Source organism: Rhincodon typus, chromosome 13 (assembly GCF_021869965.1).
Source record: "Rhincodon typus isolate 14 chromosome 13, sRhiTyp1.1, whole genome shotgun sequence".
NCBI lineage: Eukaryota > Metazoa > Chordata > Chondrichthyes > Orectolobiformes > Rhincodontidae > Rhincodon > Rhincodon typus.
The window spans coordinates 53,484,388-53,509,112 of NC_063344.1; the positions used below are offsets into that span (position 1 = coordinate 53,484,388).

Below are 24,725 nucleotides of genomic sequence, written 5' to 3' on the forward strand. Positions count from 1 at the left end.
TATCAGAGTGAGGCCAAACATAACCTGGAACAACAACACCTCATACTTTGCTTTGGGAGCTTACAGCCCAATGGCCTGAACATTGACTTTACCAGCTTCAAAATCTCTCCTCCCCCCAAACTGTCCATCTTCTGAATCACCTATCCGCTCCACCCGTTGCACTGACTGACCACAATAACCCCATACCTGCATTCACCTACCCTCCCTCCTACCCCACCACCCCACCTCTATGTATTTCTGAGCTTCCCTACCTCCTCCCCAGTCCTGAAAAAGTTTCGGCCCAAAATGTTGACTTCCCTGCTCCTTCGATGCTGTCTGACCTGCTGTGCTTTTCCAGCTCCACATTTATTGACTCAAAACTAATCAACAGTTAACAAATACAATCAATTTTAAGCTATTTGTTATTTTTATGAAGACATGGGAACATACTGCTGAGTTGGTTAGCTCAGTTGGATAGTGGTTAATGTGTTCCAGAATTAGATCAACAGCACTGGGTCAAATCCATGTTTTGGCTAAACCTGTCTCCTGCCAGACCCCTGACAAACCTGCCCTCGCCATGAGAACTGGGAGCATCATAATTAAATACTTATCATTTAACTTAGAAAATTGGGAGCTTTAAAAAATCTTACTGACTGTTCTGCATTCCACATCATAAATTTGAACAATACTTCACCAGTACAGAAACCATGAAATTTCTTTCTTTTCAAAACATAATTGCTTAACAAAAGAAATAGTGCTGCTGACCAAAGTATTTTCTGAAAATAGTTTCCATATTTCTTCCTCTCCCTCAGAGAAGCACAGTTAATCCCCTTAACTCATTAAAGGCAAGCATTTATCAAAGAAAATTAATAATATTCTCAATGCCTAAGTGCCAATTTATAGAACAAACCTATTCTGAAAAAGGATCTACATAATAATTTTAATGCATACCCTTTAGGTTTACAGCACAAATAAAACACAGAAGGCTGAACAAAGACATTTTACTCTGCCTTAGCCAAGAGGAGATTGAAAAGACTGTATAGTATTATTGAAGAGATTTAACTTAGGAATGACTTGCGCAGAAAAATTCTCTGAAAAAGAGTTTCCATATTGATTCCTAAGAGAAATTGACACTGCATGCTCTCTTACAAAATGGATGCCTTTTTTTAAACATTCTCCTTTTCCCTTAGGTCACAATCAAATTTGATAAATTATGCAGGTAAAAAAAGTTGAGTTATTACTCCATGCACCACCAGTGATCTCTCGAGAATGCATTCCAAAATGAAAGCTATGACAATAATTGTGTTCACAACGTATGTCTCAGAGTCCTTTACAAATTGTATTAAAGTGCATTTCCACTCTGTAACAAGCAACAGACATTCTGCATATATAAAAATTTAGATATTCTATACGAATAATACTCTTGTAAGATAACAAATGCTCTTTTGTAAAGATTGTCCTTTTATTTTTGCACTGTTTTAAAATTGTGGGTGGAAATTAGAAAGAACTGTCTTAGAACCAGTGTTTTAAAGGATTGCTGCACATTCTGAAAAGCAAGCAGGCTAACACTTACAGCAAGCACTGTGTAAACAGCTGTTTGAACAAGCAGTATTTGAAGTTTGGCTTGTAGATGAACTAGAGCCAAGGATCTTGGTGTACAGATACTAACTGGGTGACAAGAAGTTGATTGATCTATGGACTAGTGACCAGTTATCGAAGACAACTGCCTTTTGTCTGCCAACAACCATGAGGGTGATTCTCAGGTAACTGAACAGCTTGGATCTGGGAACAAGATAGATAGAGAAGTGGTTTGATCTCCACAGCTCAGGAGCTGTCTCTCTGTACACTACAGTCAAACCCACTTTAAATCTGAAGAAAACCAGTTTATCTTTCCTTCAGCAGTTATTATAAGCTGTGATACTTGGTTGACTTTTCTGCTGGTCAGAATGTTGCTTTCTCAGTTGTCTTTATTGGAGAAGAGGTTGAGGGTTGCAAAGTGAGGACATCTTGAGAAGAATCCCTACTCCCACCAACTGATTCTCCATCTTCCCTTTCAGAGTCCCATGCACTTCTCCGCTATTCTATTCTATTCTCCTATTATCAATATCCTGGCGATTACCATTGGCCAGATACTCAACTGAACCAACCCTAGAAATACTGCAGGAGCAGTTTAGAGTTTGGGACTTTGGTGATGAATAAATCACCTTGAAATACCCCAAAGCCTGTCCCGCAATTTACAAAGTAAAGTCAGGAGTGTGACGGAATACTCTCAGTTTGCCTGAATGAGTGCAGCTCCAACATCACTCAAGAGGCCTGAAACAATCCAGGGTAAAGTGCCAGTTGACTGGCACACCATTGACAACTAACACACAGTGGCAGTGTGTGCCACCTACAAGATGTACTGCAGCAACAAACAAAAGCTCCCCCATCAGCACCTTCCAAGCTTGGAACACTGCCACCTAGAAAGACAAGAGCAGCATGTTATGGAATAGGATCACCTGCAATTCCCCTCCTTGGCACACACCATTCTGACTTACAACAACATGACCATCCCTTCTGGAACTACCTTTCTAACAGCACTGAGGATGGATCCATCATGCATGGAGTTTAATGTAACTGCTTACTAAGGGCTTCACAAAGGCAATTAGGCACGGGTAATAAATGCTGGCCTAGCAAGCAACACCCACATCATGTGAAAGAATTATGAAACACTGGTTTCGCTAAGCAAAGCAAAAGTAAAGTATGCAACTGAAAAATGGTCACACCATAACACCAGGGTCCAAATTAGTAAGATTCTTCCCCGCTTTGAGTAATTAAAAATTTAGTTTAGGCTCATAAGAGTGTTAAAGAAAGAAGTACTTCAAAATCATGCATTTATATAGCACTTTGTTCAGCCTCCAGTTGTTCAAAAGCACTTTGCAGACAATAAACTACTTCCGAAGTGTGATCATTGTTAGACTAAAGATAATGTAATCGACAATTTGTACACAATAAATTCCCCAAAAGTGCTAATGTCCAGATAATGTGTTTTAGGTGATGTTAGCTTAAGGATAAATATTTGCCAGAACACTCTCACTCTTCCTCAGAAAACGCACGAGGACCTTTTACACTAGTGGTCAGATTAGGCCTTGGTTTCCCACCTCAACTGCATCTCCGAAATTGCAGCACACCCGCAGTACTGCAATGTCAACCTAAATTTTCTGCTTAACTTTCTAGAGACTTTAACTCACAAGTTTCTGATTCAGAGGCAAGACCATAACAACTGGTATTGTGAATAGAGAACGTTCCATTAGTTGGAATCCTAGCAAGCACAGAAGGATCAAAAACAAAGTTGCTGGAAAAGCCCAGCAGGTCTGGCAGCATCTGTGAAGGGCAAAGACAGAGTTAATGTTTCCGGTCCAGTGACCCTCCTTCAAAACTTAGAAGGATGATGATTTGTGGTTGCTGCAGGTCAATCATCACAGTCCAAGGACATCACCACAGGAGTCTCTCAGTGCTGTGTCTGATGCCCTACTATCTTCAGATGCTTCATCAATAATTCTCCCACCATCAGATAATGAAGTAGGTGTTCCCTCAACCAGAAAAATCTGGATAATAATCGGGAGGTAAACAGTGGCAAGGAACAATTATACACATAATTACCATCTTCAACAAGAGAATTTAATCATCTGCCCTTGACTGGTGTTGGAGCTGCACTCATTCAGGCAAACTGACAGTATTCCAATACACTCCTGACTTTACTTTGAAGTCTGAGTGACAGGCTTTGGGGTATTCGCAGGTAAATTGTTCATCACTGAATAGCCAAACTCTGATCTGTTCCTGCAATACTTTAGGGTTGGTCCAGTTGAGTATCTGGCTAATGGTAATCAGCAGGATGGTGATAATAGGGTGTTCAATGATGGTAATGCTGTTGAGTGACACTGAGCTCCACACAACCATCATCATAAGCATCATCAGATCCAGCACATCAACAACTGATCAGAAACTGAACTGGTCCAGCCACATAATTACTGTGGCAAAAACAGTAGGTCAAACTGGGAATTCTGCGGTCATTAATTTGCCTCCTGACTCCCCAAAGCTTGTTCATCACCTACAATTGAGATTGAGTGCTGCCCAGTTGTCTTAAACTATTTGCAGGTTTAAAAAAAAACTTAAGAAGCTCAACAGTACCTACGTCAAAGCAGTTCATTTGATTGGCAGTCCAACCACAATCATACAACTGACTTCCTCCATCTTCAATGTACCTCAGCTAGTCCCTAAAATCTACCTGATACAATGCAACATCTTGTCAAGGCTTTTTGTACAGTGCTTTCCACACGCACAATGGCTCGTGCCTAGAAGATCAAAGGAAGCAGGTCCATGAAGGTGCAAGTCACATCTCATTCTTACTTGAAACCGTACTGCTTTTCCTTCATTGTCACTGGGCCTAATTCTGATTTCCCTACTTAACAGCAGCAGTCTCCGAACACCTTCACTATGTGAGTTGCAGCTGTACAAAGAGGCAATTCACCACTGTTATGATCACAGCTAGAATAGAATAGAATCCCTACAGTGTGGAAACAGGGCCTTCGGCCCAACAAGTCCACACCGAACCTCAGAGCACCCCACCCAGACCCATCCCCCTATAACCCACCTAATCTACAGCTCCCTGAACACTATGGGCAATTTAGCATGGCCAATCCACCTAACCTGCACACCTTTGGACTGTGGGAGGAAACCAGGGCACCCGGAGGAAACCCACGCAGACACGGGGAGAATGTGCAAACTCCACACAGACAGTCGCCCGAGGCTGGAAATGAACCCGGGTCCCTGGCTCTGTGAGGCACCAGTGCTAACCACTGAACCACCGTGCCGCCCTAATGGTACTATTGCACAAATCAGATTCCAGAATAAAAACTTGCTCGATAGATTTTTGTTGATATTTTAATTAACATAGTGGTCATTCCTGAAACATAACCATTCAAGGCTACAGGGATTCTTTAGTAACAGAACAGAAATTTATTGCAGAAGAAACAAACTAAATATAGAACATAATTGGAAAGATCTTGAAACACATTGTAAAACAAAGTCTCATCTCATTTCCCAGCATTGTGTTTTACAGACTCAAGTCGGAAGAAATTACCCCATTAAATCAAATCTTCAAATTTCTCTGAACAAATTCTCAACAGCTTTTTTCCCCTCTGAGCAACGAAACCTCCTTACAGGAATACACATGAAACAAAGTTCAGATTTCCTCAGCCTTTAATAAACTGCAGATTTCTAACCAAATATTTCTTGTTTGCAAGTTTCAAAAATTTAACTTTAACATAGAGATAACGGGGTTTTTCCTGAATTGTCCTAAGTTCCTTTCTGGGAGAGAAATTATATTTGCTCCCAACCCCAGTCTGGTCTCCTCCAAACTTCACGCAAAGAACATCCAGAGACTGGAAACTAAGTTAAAATCAATCTTTGATTATTCTGAAACAAAAACAAGATAATGGTCTGCAATGCTTACATTTCCAGTTACAGCCTACCAAAGTAAAAACAATTTTTTTGTTATCACTCCAGGCCCTGTTCTCCAACACATTCTAGATTATGTAACTGTTCCAGAAGAACTATCTAAGCTAGTAATTTTTAAAAATAAACCTTCCCCAAAAGTAACACATGCATGCCACTATTTTAAAGTCCAACCACTTAAATAGATATTTATACAGATGAATCACGCCTCTCATCGCACCGCCACCTTCTCAAGGGGTAATTAGGGATGGACAACAAATTCTGAGGTTGCTGGAAGTGCCTACATCCTAGGAATAAATTAAAAACAGAAATTCTAATTGCTTTTCTCATCCCATATTCAGCAGATTAGAAAAATGCAAATCATGTGACTTTACCAGTCAACAGCTCTCCTTGAAAGTCTTGAGAACGTGAAGGTCAGCCTGTTATTGAGGAAATCCATGCATGTCTGCTCCAGTGGTTCCTAACGCTCCCAACTCAGTGAAAGTGTTTTCTCATGACCATTTTGAAGAAGGATAATCACAAACTCAAAAGTGAATTCATTAAAGAACACAGATACATTTAGTATCCTATCAGTGTTCATAAAAAATATATAAAAGTAATATAATGAATAGATTGTGTGGTTATTGCCACTTATGCTTCATTAAGCACTTTAACCTGCACATAGTAAAAAAAAAGCTAATGTTCAAAAAAGTCATCTTCTCCAGATTAAATTTCCATGATTTAGATTGTGAGTTTACATCGTGTAACACATCATTCTAATTTCTCTAAGCACATTTGATTTATTGCCGTACAAGATGTTTTGGAAAGTTGATGGAGAAATTGATTTACTGGTTCACATACTATAGTAAATCTTATTACTTTGAAATGTTATTAACACAGTGAAATTCTATTCTTACAATTTTTTCTGACATACTTTGCATTACAACAAATGGTTTTCCTCATCTGATTTAAAAAGATTGCACATCATCCACCAAACTTCTTACAAAAAAATCTTATGGCTGTGACATTTGAACAGTTAATAATGAAGGAAATATTCCTTATTAAACCTTACTAAAGAATTTGGAAGTCTGCATTCTAAACAAGGAGATTCTTAAGTCCCTTTTAATCCAGTTGGACAGAATTTCAACCGAGTGTTTTCAGTGACATTCACAGTAACATACCATAAGCAGCAGTTTATGTTTACGTAAATCCGAGAAAACATGACTCCAAAAGGTCACAAAAAGCACAGTTACAAAAATTGTGCCCAAGTCTGTTTATGCTTTGGCCAACGTCAAGAGATTCCAGATGAAATGGGCAATATTGTCCAATGAGAAAGAAACAACTTTTTGCAAAGTACTGCATCTAGCATTGTCACTGACCGGAAGATCTAGGCCATTAATTGATAATTATTTCCATCATTTTTGTTCTAAATTAGTTTTGAATACTCTACATTATGTTCTTAGTAATAGAGGAAAAGTTATGGGGCTGTCGTTATTTAAACAACAGTCAATAATTACCAACCCACAAATGCAAAATGTAACCAAGTCCAGTAAAAAACTAAAGATATTTGGGAACCAGAAAACTAATGCAAGGAATAAAGGGCTAAAAAAACACAGAACAGAAACTGACAGTAAAGAAATAGCCTTTCCGTGAAAATGGCTGTGACCTCGTTACAAATGTGATAGAAAGCAACATGAGAAATATTTTACTGCACCAGAAGCCAAGGTAATCACGTTCTAAAGTAAGGGAAACAATGGAATTTCTGGGTAATATTATAATACAAAGGACCTTGACACATATTTGAAGAACCCAATGCAGCTTGTAACAAAAACAGAAATTTCTGGAGAAACTCAGCAGGTCTGGCAGCATCTTTGGGAAGAAAGCAGATTTAATCTTTCAAGTTTGGTGACTCTTCATCTGACCAGCTGAGTTTCTCCAGCAACTTATGTTTTTGCTTCAGATTTCTAGCATCCGCAGATCTTTGTTTTATTCTGACATGGTCCATGACCAGACGGTGAAGGAGAAAGAAAATAAATGGGTAAGACTTAGTTAAATTAGGCCTTACGCTGTGGAACCAACAACCTGACTTTATAGGGTCTTTAAGGTCATAAAACATTCCAAGACGGTTCACAGGGACATTGTCAAAAAAAAAGTTGAAATTCAATTACATAAGGTGGTAAAGGCAATTTAGTCAAATAGGTAGATTTAAAGGAACATCTTTTAGAAGAGAGTGATGATTAGGGAATACATTCTAGCGATCAGGGTGGCTTTTTAGTGGCACTCCGACCAATGCTAGAGCGATTAAAATTAGCAAGACACCAGTAATAGTGGAATTCAGATATCTTTCGGGGTTAAAGAGTTGGAGATGGTTAGAGATAAGGGCAGGAGAAAGCATGAAAAGACTTGAAGCTGGAGAATTTTAATATTGAGGGGCTGCTTATAATGAGGAGTGGACAATGAATGTGAATTTGTGCAAGTTAGAGCAGACCAGTTTTTTTGGATGACTTCAAGTTTACATAAAGAGAAATGCCTTCTGCTGGCTAGTGATGGAATGCCACTAATACAGGTCACATTGCCTTAAATCCTGATTGCAACTGTTGCAATAGGGATATGCTTTGCAAGAAAAGTGGAACAAAATGGGAGAAAATTATAGTGGTAATGAATGAATTCCAAACTAAACTAACATTTAGGAGACAGAAAAATCAAAATGTGCGAATTATCTCAATAAACCTGATCTACATGGACTTCAGTAAGGTGTTCAACAAGGTTCCTCATGATAGACCAGTTAGCCAGGTTAGATCACATGGAATAGAGGGAGAACTAGCTATTTGGAAACAGAACTGGCTCGAAGGTAGAAGACAGAGGGTGGTGGTGGAGGAATGCTTTTCAGCAGTGTGACACAAGGATCAATGCTGGGTCCACTGTTTTTCGTCATTTCTATAAATGACTTGGACGTGAACATAGGAGGTAGAGTTAGTAAGTTTGCAGATGACACCAAAATTGGAGGAGTAGTGGACAGTGAAGGAGGTTACCTCAGAGTAAAACCAGACCTTGATCAGATGTGCAAGTGGGTCGAGGAGTGGCAGATGGAGTTTAATTTAGATAAATGTGAGGTGCTGCATTTTGGAAAGGCAAATCAGGGCAGGAGTTATACACAATGGTAAGGTCCTAGGGAGCACTGCTGAACAAAGAGACCTGGGAGTGCAGGTTCATAGCTCCTTGAAAGTGGAACTGCAGGTAGATAGGATAGTGAAGGCGGCATTTGGTATGCTTGCCTTTATTGGTCTGTGCATTGGGTAAAGGAGTTGGGAGGTCATGTTGCATCCGTACAGGACATTGGTTAGGCCACTTTTGGAATACTGTGTGCAGTTCTGGTTTCCCTTCTATAGGAAGGACATTGAAAGGTTTCCAAGAAGATTTACAACAATGTTGCCAGAGTTGGAGGGTTTGAGCCATAGCGAGAGGCTGAATAGGTTGGGGCTATTTTCCCTGGAGCGGAGGCTGAGGGGTGAAATAATAGAGGTTTATAAAATCATGAGGGGCATAGATAGGATGAATAGGCAAGATCTTTTTCCTGGGGTGGGGGAGTCAAAACTAGAGAGCATAGGTTTAAGGTGAGAGAGGAAAGATTTAAAAGGGACCTGAGGGGCAAGTTTTTCACACAGAGGGTGGTGTGATATTGAATAAGCTGCCGGAGGAAGTGGAGGAGGCTGGTACAATTACAACATTTAAAAGACATTTGGATGGGTTATATGAAAGAAAAAGGTTTAGAGGGATATGGGCCAAATGCTGGCAAATGGGACTAGATTAATTCAGAATATCTAGTCAGCATGGACGAGTTGGACTGAAGGGTCTGTTTCCATGCTGTACAGCTCTATGACTCTAAACAGGATCCGATCAAAGCACTCGGTCCCAATCCAACAAGTTTTATCTCATTTCCTTCAAGCATTCTTGATCTAAACTTAACACTCATGGATGAAACCATGATCCAATTTTCCGGTTTCTAATGGTCAATATAGTATATAGGACTAAATTACTGCAAAAGTCAGACCAGCACTGTTCACTTGAGTCAAATCATTGTTTGTGCACTGTATTCCAGAGTTTGCAGCAGGAAGTTGACAGTGGAACTGTCAACATTCATCAATATTAAGCAGTTAAGCAAAGAGCAACCTCTGATGATTGCATGAAGAAATGCAGAAATTAGGAAGTTTCCCAGCTCCTCCACAAATTTCATTAAGTTCATACCTCACCAAGAGATTTGACATCTAGTCTATTCAAACAGTGTCATTTAAAATTGACTTTTATGTTGTATTTATTAACTGTCTCTTTTTCATGGAAAATTATATTTAAAAAAGGCAGAGTCTCAGTTTTTCAGATTTTAATTATTGTTCGAGATCTAAATTCTTTTTTTTGTTCGTCTCCCTCTTAACCCCATTCTTCTTTACTTCTTTTCATGTTGTTTACTGCAAATGATTTTACATTGAATTCAGTATTCCAATCTGCACTTTTTTGCTCATATAATGCATATCTTGGAAAGGATTATTTAATCTGACTGTTTGGAAAGCTACAACATCGTCTGCTCTGTTCACGCAGGTTCATATCTCTTAAAGGAGAGAGGTACACAGTTTTTTCTGTGCAACAACTGTAACAATTTGGTGGCTTGTAATGAGAGTCAAACGCCATCATTTCCCACAGATATCTGAATAAAAAAATTCTGTTGGGATTAAAACTGTGAATAAAGACTCTGCAAAACTGAATCAATTGCCTAGATTTACCTCCAGTTTATACATATCCCCAGCCAAATGCACTTCTTATCAGATTAGTCATGTGTGTATTAGCATGTAATAGGAGGGAAGGAAAGAACAGCTGGATAATTGTCACATGAACTTCATTTGTTCCATTTACATCTTTTCTCTCCTTAATCATTCCAGATGTCTAAAACCATCTTTGACACAAACAAATCACCGCAACAAATAAAATTGCTTCACAGCAATCAGCACAATAGTGCTCCTACCTCACTGTAGTAACACAATGAACATATAGTCCTCAAAGGTACTGGAGAGGGTCATACCCTATGAACTAAATCATTTCTCTCAACCTTTAGCTCAAAATAATTTGGTGGCACAGACTATTGGAAGTTATGAATTGATAATGGCACTGAGGTGGCAACAATGCATCTGGGATTTAATGAACAGTTAATCTTCCCAACCAATCAGGCACAGAGGAATGATGGTAAAGGAGATAGGGCAAAATAGAATTAGATTATATTCAAAGAGATAAATAAAGGGAAGGGAAGAAAGTCTGGTTTAAAAGTAGTTACAGCAGCATAACAGTTACGTCACTGAACTATTAGTTTGCAGATATGGGTTCTGCAGTGCCTGCACCTTCACTGCTACAGGTGCCATTTTGCATCCAGAATTGTGTTTGGGCTATGTGTACACACTTCGATCTTGCTCTTTGCCAGGTCCATTCTTGGGTACGTCAGTAGCAATGGCACGAGGATTGTGTGCCAATTATGCAGTGTAAACAGGTGGTAATGTCAATGGATAATATTAACTTCATCCAGTAGTATCAATGTCAACATCAATGCTCCAGTCTCCGCCCTCTCTACCTTGCAGAGCTGAAGTAGGCAACAGCACAAAGGTTATTTTCGAGGCTGTACTATTTAAAAGGATCAGCATGTTCGTTGCTCAACAACTTTCTCTGGCTATTAGTGAATTATAATGGGTTTGGAAGTTTGCACTGTAATTTAAAATTAAAGTCTACAGTGAGGGTCTGCCATGTGGCGATCCTTGATTCTCACATTAAGGATTTCGCTCACAGCCTTGCATTCCTTAATGTCCTCGTGGTTGTTCTGCAGCATCAAAATTAGCTTGAGAAGAGGAGTAGGGCCCACAGCAGAAGCTGTAACCACTTCCATCCCCGCTCAGTGTCTCCAGGGACCATTCCTCCTACTGCATCCTCAACAATTAATAGGCCATTTTGCCAATCATGCACTGCCTGGTCAAAAAGAAGACTGTTTAAGTTGCCTTCTTCTCCTCCTTCAGCTGCTCTCTACAGCTCTGGTGGCAAGGATTGTGCTCTCATGAGATGACAATGCAGACTTCAATGAGCAACCTATATAGCATAAGAGATGTGGACTTAAAACAAAAGGAAATTATTGTGCTCTTCAACAGATAGCCAAATATCACATGATCTGCATTCAAATGCTTCAAAGACCTCATTCATCCATATCTCTGAAACTTCTTCCAGCTCTATAACCTGATAATGGTGTGTGTCAAAAATTCTATGGTACTATTGCAAAGAAGAGCAGTGAAGTTAGTTCCAATGTCGCTTTAACATTAATCCCTCAAGCAACATTACAAGAACAGATTGTCTGGCCATCATCATTTTGCTGTTTATGGGGTTTTGCCATATAAAAAAAAATGCCCACTGCATTTCGTCGACTACAATTTAAAAGTATCTCATGAGCTGAAAGGTGCTTTGAGATGTCCTGTAATGCTGGCCTCAATGGCATCCATACTTCCTTCGACAAAGTTTTTTTTTTCCCCAGGGTAGGGGAGTCCAAAACTAGAGGGCATAGCTTTAAGGTGAGAGGGGAAAGATTTAAAAGAGACCCGAGGGGCAACTTTTTCACACAGTGTGTGATACGCATATGGAACGAGCTGCCCTAAGTAGTGGTGGAAGCCAGTGCCATTACAATATTTAAGAGACATTTGGACAGGTACATGGATAGGAAAGGCTCAGATGGATATGGGCCAAACTCAGGTAAATGGGACTGGTTCAGTTTAGGAAATCTGGTCGGCATGGATCAGTTGGGCCGAAGGGCCTGTTTCGACGCTCTGTGACTCTATAACTCACAATGGCATTCAGCTGTCCAGGCAATAAGCTTTAAAATTCCCCATATATTACTCTCTGCTTCTCTCCTCTTTTAAGATGCTCCTCAAAATGTAACTCTTTGATCTTTCCTCATTTCTCCAGCTTTAGATTCATATCAAATCATGTCTGATCTTGCTGTGAAGCACCTTGGGCATTTTACCAGTTTAAAAGGTGCTGTATAAATGCAGGATGCTGTTGATAATCTTCGAGAATTGTGGCCTGCAATTTGCTCCATCCTCACAAGCCCTGCAACTTTGCACATCTGTTTCTGAACAACGCTTCACTTTCTCCCTGTGATTCATCAACCTGCTTTATTTATTGCAGCTTAGTCATTGCCTTTATTATGGTCAGTGACTTTTAAGGAACTGTTACATACACCATTCACAACTGCAAAAACAAATTCTACCTTCAACTATAGCTTCATACTAAAGTATTAATCTTGCCTCATAATCATAATGTGATAAACTCCTGAAAGGCTTCGATCACCTTTGCAGGGAAGAGTAAAGCCTTTCCCTGAGTGAGTGTGTTTGTCGGTCAATGACAAAAACAACAAGCTCCTTTAGAATTGTCAGGACGATCAGCTGAAACCTAAGGGACACATGGGTGACTGATTGGTGAGTGTGCACTCTGTGTGAAGATCCAAGCATGATATATTTAGATTTTGAGGACACCAGAACAGTGGAGAGATTAGTTGGTCTTGAATTATTTATTAACCATCATTACTTATTGAAAACTTTCTTTTTATTTCTCAGTCAATAGCTACTCTGTAAATAGGCTACATATGTCTCTGGGCTTGGTTTTGAAGACAGGATTAGGGCTGCTAGTTACTTAAACACACAAAATAATCCAAGGCACTTGGGAAATAGGCAATACTTTTAGCTCCTGTGCTGACCATATGAAGAGAGCAAAGAGAAACAGAATTAATTACTGATTAAGAACTTTCTTATTGTAACTGACAATAGGACCACAATAATAGATATTATTTTATTAAGAAGGCTGCACATGTATAGGAAGATCCCAGAGTACAATGGGGAATTTTAAAAGTGGGCCAGTAAATTGAACAGGCAGTAAAACCACAACAGAGTTTAAATAATTAAACAAGAGTTAGTAGAGCGGCATATAGCTGTTTGCTGCAGCTTGTCATTATTGTCAGTGCTGCAAAAAGTGGGACTGCTGCAGGAACTTTTAGTACATATAAAAGCCGAGGGAAATACAAATTCTGGTGCTTTTAAACGTAAATGAGCAATGTCACTCAGAGATCAAAGGAATGCATATTGTGGAAAATGGAATTCTCAGTAGTACAGAAACATTTACTCTTCTGAGACTAGTTAAGGTAGTACAGTACTCAGTTGGTAGCCTGCTTCCATTCTATTTTACATCTGACTTGTGGACATTCGAAAAGGCTGACTGTTAATCACAGGATAAGGCTTCTGTTGACATTCTTCCCATTGATTAGACTGAGGTTTCACCTCCCAAAGAAGTCTAAAACCTGCCAATGTTTTCTTTCTCAGAGATCCTGTCAGTGTTCTATTAAAAGTTACACTGACATACTTACTCAGACGATGTACAGAAATCAGCATTCTATCCCAGGGAGAACAAAAACTGAAAGTCTCCAAATTCATTTTTCATTTGGAAGTTTAGAAAATAATTAGAAATAAAATGCCAATTTTTCAGAAGGCCACACACTAATAAAGAATAAACAAAGAAATGTGCATTTATACAGTGCACATCATGACCCTTGGATGTCCAAATTGCTTCACGGCCAATGAAATACTTCCGAAGACCTGCCGCTGTTGTAACATAGGGAATCACATCTCTTGCACAGCAAAGTTTCACAAATAGCAATAAAATAAATGGCCAGGTCACCTTTTTTTTGGTGATGCTGTTTGAAGGACAAATATTTGGCTGTGACTCAGGACAACACCCTGCACTTCTCTGAATAGTGACACATGATTGGTTATGTCCACCTGAGAGGGCAGACTTAATTTAGTAGGCCAGATTTTGCTGCCGAGACAATGAGGTTAATGATGCTTGACCTTAACAATGTGGAAATAGTCCAGCAACTTGTGATGGAGAACAGCTATTCAGGAATTATTAAATTCCTGTCACAAGTTGCTGGATGACTCACACTGCTCCACCATTATTTTCATCATAATGGCAGCTCACCCTCAACCCTCCATGGGTTTTGTGGAATTCTTCCACTTATGCAATAATTAGCAGTGAGCACTGCTACTTAATGCAGTGTTGGTAGATGTTCAAGAGAAGATGTGCACTTCTGCAATACCAAATCAACATCTCTCGTCTAAAAAAAGGAATTTAAAGCGCACAACTTTGTTCCCCAGTTAAGTAATATTTACACACATTGTTCCCCACAATTCATACAACTAAACATTAATATTTTTCCTGTTTTGCTTTGTCTCTTTTCCTCTTAAGCCAATCTTTCTCCTTTCTATTTCAATTTATGCTCCCAATTTGACTCTAATTCACACAACTCCCTTCTCTACTCGATCCTTAAAATTTCAAGGTAAGGGAGATAGCCTATTAATCCAATCATTCACAAAGGTCCCAGATACCATGTTGCTATTATTAGCTTGGACCTCCAACAACTTGTGCAACAAAACATTTTCAGATGAAGGGCAAAAGAAAAATTCCAACTGACAATGCACACTAGCAAAATCTGGGTCAATCTACTCCAAAGCTGAATATTGATGTCCAATTTGAAAAGATTACAGTAGAGGACTAGTGTGCTGAGAATTTGTTAACACCATTCCCTAACGGTTTCTTCAAAAATGCTGTGATACTTGCTGCCACTTGGAATGGATTAGTACTTCTATCAAACCTTGAAAATGTTTCCATATTTAAATTAACAAGTTGATAGCCAAATAAGAAGAGGGGAATGGCAGAGCTTCTCATGCTTTGGACATCCTAGGTTCTGAAAAATACTAAATGTCAATTGGGAGGACAGCCACAAATTAGTTAGAAAGGAAAAGGCTCCTTTGATCAAAAGAAGAAGAAACATAAATGCTTCCCAAATGGCTTAAGAGTTTACCCAGTCAGTATGAGGCAATCAGACTATGAAGGTCTCCCAGGTTTGATCCCTGTTCTGTCCTCAGTCACAGATAATACTTTGGGAACAATGAACGGCATTTTTAAAAATTCATTCATGGGAATCAGGCATCAATGGCTAGGCCAATGTTTATTACCAATCCCTAGTTGCCCTTGAGAAGGTGGTGGTGAGCTGCCTTCTTGAACTGCTGCAGTCCCTGTGGGATCTATCATTAGATATTGAGAGAGTAGGGAGCAAAGTTGACTATAGGAGTTTCACTTCTTATCTCTGTCCAACTGTCTCAGCTTTGGCTCTGATACCCCCATGGTGGAACAGTCCAGTGGCAGTCAATGTCAACATGCACATGTAAATCTAACCACTCAGGTGAAGTATCTAGGGGATACAGCTAGGGGTCTGCAGCTCCGCGGTATGTGAAGGACCAGCATTTTTATGTCGAGGAGCAGGTGTCGGGAGAAGATATACAAAGAAAAAGAAAAATGAGCATGTGGAATTCCAAAAGTTTGGAGAGAAATAAACACTGGAAATTAAAAAAAAAACAGACCTGACTGAGCATTGGACAAATCTGCCTGTTTTAGAGCTTGTGAGCTTTCTGCAGACGTTCCATTCTTCGTGTGATATTGGTGAAACAACACATTGTAATGGTGCCTGCAAAAAAAGGAATACAGTAAGACCTGTGTTTTTGATAATCCAATCCAAGGCGTGCAAGGAGATTATTGCATTTAATACCAAAGTCTGAACAAAGAGTACAAGACATCGCTTCAGGTTTTAATTAATTAGCCAACTTCAGCACCTAGCTGCTGGTCAAATGAGAGGTTTTACAAAAGCTGTAACCCATTTTCTCTTGTATTTCTCACTGGCAAATTGTTTCCCTGACCTCTGTCAGAGTAAGCTCTGCAGATCAAGCAGACATGCTTAAAGAGAAATACTCATTTCAGATGTACCACAATGGAATAATATCCACTAATTTTATTCTCATTTACGGTAAAAAGAACTGGTATATGGATTACGTAGAGATTAAATTGCAATTGGATCCAGGGAAAATGCACAAATGACTTTATAGGAGAACAGTAACCCTAACAATATAGGAAGCTGTTAAAAATGCACTGGAGCTGATTTTTGACTAACAGTCCAACCATTCATGCAAGTCTGGTCTGAAAGGTCAAGTGTAAACAGCATTTAGTCCTTCAGAGGATAACCAGTTGGCATAATTATTAACAATACCAAGTCCTGACTGAGATAAGTAGAATGGAGGACACTCGAGGTTGGGACAGGAAAATTCATTGGCACTTCCATGCAAAGAGACTGAGATAATTTAAAGGAAGAGGTAGAGAAAGGAGAAAACATTCAGGAAGCCTTTAGAAAGCTTTAATCCAATGCATGTAAGCAAAGTTTTCACCAGTCTAAATACTTCTATCAGGCAGAAGATACAGAAGCTTGAACACACACACGCATGCGCACATGCACACACGCACAACAGTAGGTTCAGGAACAGCTTCTTCACGGCCATTAATAGACTGACGAATAGACTCTCTAATTTCAAACAATGCTGACCTCTTTAATGTTGATCTTGCCTAGGGTACATCCTGTGGGATGTAACCTGTATGCCTCTAAGTCCTTTTTCACCCTATAATCTGTACGTCCTTTCTTACTATGGTCTGCCTGTATTGCTCGTAAACAAAGCTTTTCACTGTACTCAGGTACATGTGACAATAAATCAATCAAATCAAATGCCCTCCTGCTCTTTTTCTCTTCCTGTAATTGTATGATGCCCTCTAGTGGTAATCAGGTTTAAAAATCTCCTCAGTAATCAATTACTGCATTAAAACTTCAGCCAGTTGCGCCATGAATTCGACACTGCCTCAATGGATCTTTCTTTCTGTGAATATTTAGGCAGATATCAAGTCTATACTGTTATGAAATCAAAAATCTCTAACCACATTCCATTAACAATAACAAAACGTCCAAATAGAACTTTCAAACTCCTCCCTGGCATGCAAGAGTCAAGATTTATTTCTTTTAGTAGTCTATGTAAACACACTGTCATATTCTTTGTAAGTTCCTGCATGGCTAGTTTAAAAAAGAGACCTAAATACTTAATCAGTTCACATGTATAAAAATAGGGCAAGTCTTTTCAGAAACTGCAAAATTTAACTTTTATGATCTGAAAGAAACTGTGTATAAGCAAGGGAATTGCACCTATGGATCAGATGTATGAACAGTAGCATCTAATTTATCATGCTACAATTATTTTTACTTATATAATGCTTTTAACAGTAACATCCCAAAGCACTTGAGAAGTGTTAGCAAATATAATTTGATGCCAAGCTACATAAGGAGAGGTTAAGAGAAGTAAAGAATAGCTGTGTCAAGGAGGCACACAGGAGCTGAAGCAGACCATTAGACACTTCAAGGTTGCTCCACCAATCCATAAAATCATGACTGATCCATTTGTGGTCTCATCTCCACTTTCCTATCTGCACCCAATAACTCGCCACTCCCTTACCAATCAATTAGCAATCTAACTCAGTCTTGAATAAACTTAAATTCTGGAGAAGAGAATTCCACATTTTAATTATCCCCAGAGAAAAATCTCCTGCCCTGCCTTAAAACCTCTTAATGCTGGTTTCCCTACAAGAGGGAACATCCTCCAGGTATCAATCCATCACACCTTTCAAGATCTTGTTAGTTTTATTAAGGTCAACACTCATTCTTCTAAACTTCAACGGATATAGGCCTAACCATTCAACTTTTCTTCATGAAGTCTTTCACCACAGAAATGAGTTGAGTAAACCTACTCTGACCTGTTTCTGAAGCAATTATATCTCTGTCAGATAAGGAGACCGAAAGTATACGGCATGGTAATGCTGTAGTAAAACTTCCCTACCTTTATATTCTCTTTCTTCTTGTTATAAACAGGAACATTCCATTTGCCTTCCTAATCACTTGCTGTAGCTGCATTGTAACCTTCTGATGATTCATGTACGTAGACATCCAGATCCTTTTCCCACTGAATCCTGCAATCACTCTTAATTTAAATGTATGCTGTTTTTTCCATTCTTGCTGCCAAAGTGGACAAATTCACATTTGTCATATTGTACTCAGTCAGTTATTTTTCTGCCCACTCACTCACCTGTCTAAATTCCTTTGCATACTCTCTACCTCCGCTTGACAATTTATTTCCCTGTTTATCTTGGTGTCGATCGGAAATTTAGCTACGTACCCATACATTTGGTCCCGTCACCTAAAATGTTGATATAGATAGTAAATAGTGGAGATGCAGCACTGATCTCTGTGCAACTCCATTACTAACAGCTTGCCACTGAAAGTTATCCATTTATCCCTGTTCTCTGCTTTGTTTTCTAACTAATCCTTTACTCATGCTAAAATGCTATCCCTCAAACCATATGCTCTTTATCCTATCCAGCAACGTTTGAAATGGCAGTTCTTCAAATGCTTTTTGGAAATCCAAGTGGACTACATCTATTGATTTCCCTCTATCCACCATGATGTTACTTTATCTAACACTATTTAGTGCCTGATCACATTGTGATTTTCTAAATATCTTACTATAACTTTCTAATAATGGATTCTTCCCAATGACAAATGTTTGACTAAACGGCTATTAGTTTCCTGTTTTCTGCCTTCCTCTTTTTTTGAATGAAAGGTGCTACATTTCCTTCTACCCAAACCACTGGGATTCTTCTAGAAGCTAAGGAATTTTGGAAGATCATAACTGATGTATCTACTACTTGTACCACCACTTCTTTGAAGATCGGAAGAGACAGGCCATCCAGTTATGTGGATTTGTAAGCCTTCTGTTCCAATAGTTTACCAAGCACCTCTCTCTAGTGTTGGTGATTGTTTTAAGTTCATCCCTCCCTGTGAACTCTTGATTTTTAAAAATGATTTTAAGGAGGATCTTAAAGGAAGAACAAAGAGGTAAAGAGTGAGAGAGATGGAGAGGTTTAGGGTGGGAATTCCAAAGCTCGTGGTCAACACAGCTAAAACAGTACAGCTACCACTGGTAGAGATGGCAGAGTGATTGAAATCTGCCAGGTGAATTATCAAATAAAATCTAACAATATTCAGCACAATCAGGTTTCTGATTATAAAATCATTAAAACAATCGCATTTTAGCTAATTCACAGTTTCGATGTTATTTATTTCCTCAAAGTGCTTTGAGTCAGTCTCTCATGAAAACATTCTGGTTTGCAGAAAGTGCTACCAGTGGAACAAAGCCACTTTTTGATTCAGACCTTCGGTCAACTGTGAAGTGAACTGCATTTCCTTCTGGCTCAAATAGATTTCCTGGAGAGAAACTAGTCTCCTCACTGCAGTACTGGAGCAAAGCATCCGATGGATATCTCAATGCTGCACAAGATTGATTATTTACACCCTCAGTCACAATGCTCCTGTCACTACTTGTTTAAATTGTTCTGTGTGTCAAGGAGACTGCAAAAAGCCTGCCCAGGAGCTTTCCTGCTTAGCACTAATTCAGCAATGCTTTGAACCCCTGAACCAAATAAAAAATTTAATTTGGATTTGGATCAGAAATTGGTTCTGCAGGCCCAGCGTGCCCATTCAAATGACAAAAGCAGCTTCTAAAGTATAATCGCTGGACACGTGCATTGCATTTATCAGCTTGCTCAAAGGGCAGGATTCCAATCTAAAGGCTGAACTGGTATCAGCATTTGGAAAAATGAGTTTACTAAACTTATCAGTACATTACCTAATAGCCAGAAAGTCGACAAGCAAAGCGTCAAACATTTTGATAGTATGGGGGCTGCAGTGTTGAATTTTAGCTCCAAACTGTACACCATTCTTATCCTGCATGCAGTATGTGATTCATGGTATCTGCAATTGTATCACAACAGTCAACATACATATGATAGCAGCAGTCAATGCTGGAAATGATCATTTACTGCGGAAGAATTGCTCTGTACTGATAATAGTCAAGTCTAATTTTTAAAGCAATGCTGCAAAGACCAGAGCTCTGTTCCATCTCAGTACATAGAGTTTTAAAACAGAGTTGAGAGAATTTATTACGACAATCATGCTCACTACTGTTCATCCTGAAAATTCTTAAATGTAATTAATTTTGCCCCTTTCAAAAAAAAACTCTGAAGTATCAGTCACAGCTTGAAGTGCCCTTGAAGAACTGTGTCATTGCAATGAATCATGGAGTGCAGAAGTCTTTTTATCACTGGTTTAAGTGATGAGTTACTCATGGCATCTTCTGTGTTGAGAGAAGGGAAGGGCCTGCATTTGTGTATCACCTTTGACAACCTTTGGACATCCAATTGACAATCAGTAGCTAACTCCTCAGAAACAGTCTTCTGAAGTTTGACGTTGCCTCACAGGAAAGAACACGAAAGCTGAAGACAAATAGTGCAAAGATTTTTATCGTGCATCTTCTGACATGTGGTTACAGACTGTGATCTAGGATCCCCAGGGTTGAAATGGGGAACAAGGATGGGATTGCAAATATAAATCATAACATTTTCCTTCCACAACACACTCGTGGAAATTGGTAGTGCTTATTACATCCCCAAGAGTAGAAGTGGCCCTCAAATATCTTGCCCAAGTGGTTGTCTCCATGTCTCTCAGTCTAAACTATTAAAATTTGTAGGCCGTTCAATCATGCAGAGCATCCAGCCAAGCATGGTGATGTTCTCTCCTCATTCTCATATATACACTTCCTTAAAATTCATTTGTGGGATGTGGGCATCAATGGCAGACCAGCATTTACTGCCCGTCCCTAGTCACCCTTGAGAAGGTGGTAGTGAGCTGCCCTCTTGAACTGCTGCAGTCTGCCTGCTGTGGGTTGACCCACAATGCCATTAGGGAGGAAATTCCAGGATTTTGACCCAGTGACTGTGAAGGAACAGTGATATATTTCCAAGTCAGGATGGTGAGTGGCTTGGAGGGGAACTTGAAGGTGGTGTTGCCCCCACATATCTGCTGCCCTTGTCCTTTTGGATAGAAGTGGCCATGGGTTTGGAAGGTGCTGTCTGAGAACCTTTGGTGAATTTCTGCAGTGTAGCTTGTAGGTAGTACAGACTGCTGCAACTGAGTGTTGGTCGTGGAGGGAGTGCATACTTGTGGACGTGGTGCCAATCATGCGGGTTGCTTTGACCTGGATGGTATCAAGCTTCTTGAGTGTTGTTGGAACTGCACCCATTCAGGCAAGTAGGGAGTATTCCATCACAATCCTGATTTGAGCATTGTACATAATGCACAGGCTTTTGGGAGGCAGGAGGTGAGTTACTTGCCGCAGTATTCCTAGCCTTTAACCTGTTCTTGTAGCCAGTGCATTTGTGGTGAGCTCAATTGAGTTTCTGGTCAATGGCAACACCTAGGATGTTGATAGTAGGGGATTCGGTGATGATAACACCATTGAATGTCAAGGGGCGGTGGTTAGATTGTCTCTTATTGGTGATGGTCATAGCCTGGCATTTGTGTGGTGCGAATGACAACTTGCCACTTGTCAGTCCAAGTCTGAATATTGTCCAGATCTTGTTGCATTTGAACATGAATTGCCTCAGTATTTGAGGAGTCATGAATGGTGCTGCGCTATCATTGGCCCACTTCTGACCTTATGATGGAGTGAAGGTCATTGATGAAGCAGTTGAAGATAGTTGGGCCTCGGACACTACTCTGAGGATCTCCTGCAGACATGTCCTGGAGCTGAGATGACTGACCTCCAACAGCCACAACCTATGCGCCAGGTATGACCCCAATCAGCAGAGAGTTTGCCCCTGATACCCATCGATTCCAGTTTTGTTTGGGCTCCTTTATGCCACACATGGTCAATTGCAGGCTTCCATTTAAGGGCTGTCATTCTCACCTCACCTTATTTTCAGTAAGAGTTACACCATTACAGTCATCAGAGCTTAATTATGCTTCAGTAGTGCAAAGATGCTCTGCCAACTATTGTGTAGTGGCAGTAGCCTAGTGGTTAATCCAGAACCCAGGCCAATGTTCTGGGGACATGGGTTTGAATCCCACCCTTGCAGATGGTGAAATATAAATTTAATAAAATCTGGAATAAGGAGTTGATCTCATAGTATACATGTGCCTACAGTCAATTGTCCCAAAAACCCATCTGGTTCACTCATGTCCTTTAGGAAGTCTGCCTGGTCTGGCCTAAATGTAACTCCAGACCCACAGCAATGTGGTTGACTCTTAATTACTCTTGGGCAGTTAGAAATGGGAATTCAATATTGCCAGGCAGCTATGGCCACATCCTGTGAATGAAGAGAAAGTAACCTGGAAGAGAGAAACGCTCAAATTCAATATTCTGAGGTTTATACTTCCAAATCATCAATATTATCCTCTTCCTGGTATCTGGTTGAGAGTGAACCAGGTTGTTTCCAAAGTTGGTAATTTCCGTACCATTGTCCGAATCCCCATACCCACCACTACCTCTGCTCATGTGCTACCGAAACCCTCATCTACGATTATTAACTCTATATTTGACTATTCCATGCTCTCTGCCTGGTCTCCCATCCTTCATAAACTTGCACTCATTCAAAGCACACCTACAAGTGAAGAAGTGCATGTCAGTCAGCTTGAAATGCTTTGCTTCTCCCTACAGATGCCAGCCAACCTGATAAGACTTTCCAGCAGTTGTTACATCAAGAGCAATGAATATAAAAAAGTAAGCAAATTTGAATTTGTGTCAGATGTTTAACAAACCACAAGTGGGAGCATAGTTTGCAGTTCTGGTGTTCTATTACAGGAAAAATATTGGAGCAATGAAAAGATTTGTGAAGATTATACAATGACAGGAGATTATGCAGGAAGCCTCAATATTAAAGCTTCTTCAGTGGTACGTGGGAGGTTGAAGATGAAATCTAAGAGAGATTTGCAATATTGGAAAAGCTTAACGAGAGGATAAATAGTGATGATTGCTTCCACTACCTTGGGAATAAGCAATAACAGGAACAAACTCAAAATACTTAAAAGAACAAAAGGGCTAGTTAGAACATTGTTTTCACTGAAAGTTTTATTAGAATATGGCAGCTGGAATTAGGCTAGAGATGCTTTACACAACTATCACAGACATGATGGGCTAAATGCCCTCCCCTTCTGCACTGTACATCATTTCATGCCTCATTGAAAACCATTCCATAGGAAAATGCTTGGACAATATGTAATGTACGTGGGTGAGTATTGAAAAGAAATAGAAAAATATCAGAAAAAATAATTTGCAGTAGATAGCTTGGTACATCAAACAGCAATTACTAACAAAGCTATTGGAAAACCAGGTAATGTTTCAGATCCAATTACCCTTCTTCAGAACGTAACAGAAGGCATGAAAAAATTAAAATTGTTGATGCTGAAGAAGGTAGAATTAGTGCATTGCTGGTATTTTAAAGAGTTGTTAGCCTGGAGGAAATTACTTAGGTATAAAGGTATAGGTAGAGACAGAAAGAGCAAACATGGCAAATTGCTACTCAGATATCGCTGGTGGCTTCTGCTCCTTCTCATATCTTCAGAATTAAGAATCAATATTGTGCTGATATCTCCAAAACAAATTTCAATCTGTTTTTTGTGTTCTTTTTCTTCCTCATCGCAATTAAAGTATGTTGCAATTTATAATACACAAAGTCATCTTGGGCAGCCAAACATAGCCTGGAAAGTGAAATGACTAATTATTCTGCAGTTATTAACAAATTCAATTAAAGTGTTTGTGTTTGGGAAACACAGCTGCCACGCTCAGAGATCTCTGTGATCCATCATTTCACTAATCTATTTTGCTGTAGATTAATGAGTAACTCAACTTCTAAAATGAAAGCACACCGCAGATCCCAAACTGGCTTTAAGGTAGGAAAAGCTTTTTGCTTGTATCAGAGAAATGCAGAGAGTTTTACCTCAGTACCATTACAGTCTCCACCCATTGTTCTTGCTGACTCTCCCATGGGTCCTGAGTAATCCAGTCTGACGTCTCCAGAGCACGCTGAACCATTGCAACACGGTGCTTTGCTGCCACCAATCCTTTTTTGCCATATTTGTCATTAACTGGGGAAATGATGCCCTTGATAACTTTATACAGTCCTGTAAAAACAAACTGTAGAATTTCAGCTCCAATGTGAATCCATCCCCAACATTCAGCACCAACTGACTTTCAGTTGAATAATTGTGTGAATATACTATATGATGAGATAGGTTTTCAGATTTATTATCTCTATCCATTACTGACACTGTGAGAATGAGGAAACATGTTTACTTTCCAAAAACGTAGTGCATTTGAAGAACGCAATGTTCTCTTTAAAACTGAATGATTCTGTTTGGTGTGGAGCTGGATGAACACAGCAGGCCA

At 39.6% G+C, this 24,725-nt stretch overlaps 1 protein-coding gene across 11 annotated transcripts in view; it reads right to left on the minus strand.

Annotated features, from left to right (window-relative positions):
- Positions 1 to 24,725, minus strand: part of nmnat3 (nicotinamide nucleotide adenylyltransferase 3) — a 65,340-nt gene that overhangs the window by 19,369 nt on the left and 21,246 nt on the right. For 6 of the 11 annotated variants that reach the window (XM_048604726.1, XM_048604724.1, XM_048604721.1 and 3 more), the window contains 2 exons: positions 24,277 to 24,460; positions 15,942 to 16,045 (listed from right to left, as the gene is read on the minus strand). In XM_048604726.1, coding sequence (XP_048460683.1) covers positions 15,942 to 16,045; positions 24,277 to 24,460 — 288 coding nt within the window. Of the gene's footprint in view, positions 1 to 15,941; positions 16,046 to 20,129; positions 20,255 to 24,276; positions 24,474 to 24,725 lie in introns of those variants that run through there. The other 5 variants (XR_007263550.1, XM_048604728.1, XM_048604723.1 and 2 more) reach the window with 4 other exon arrangements.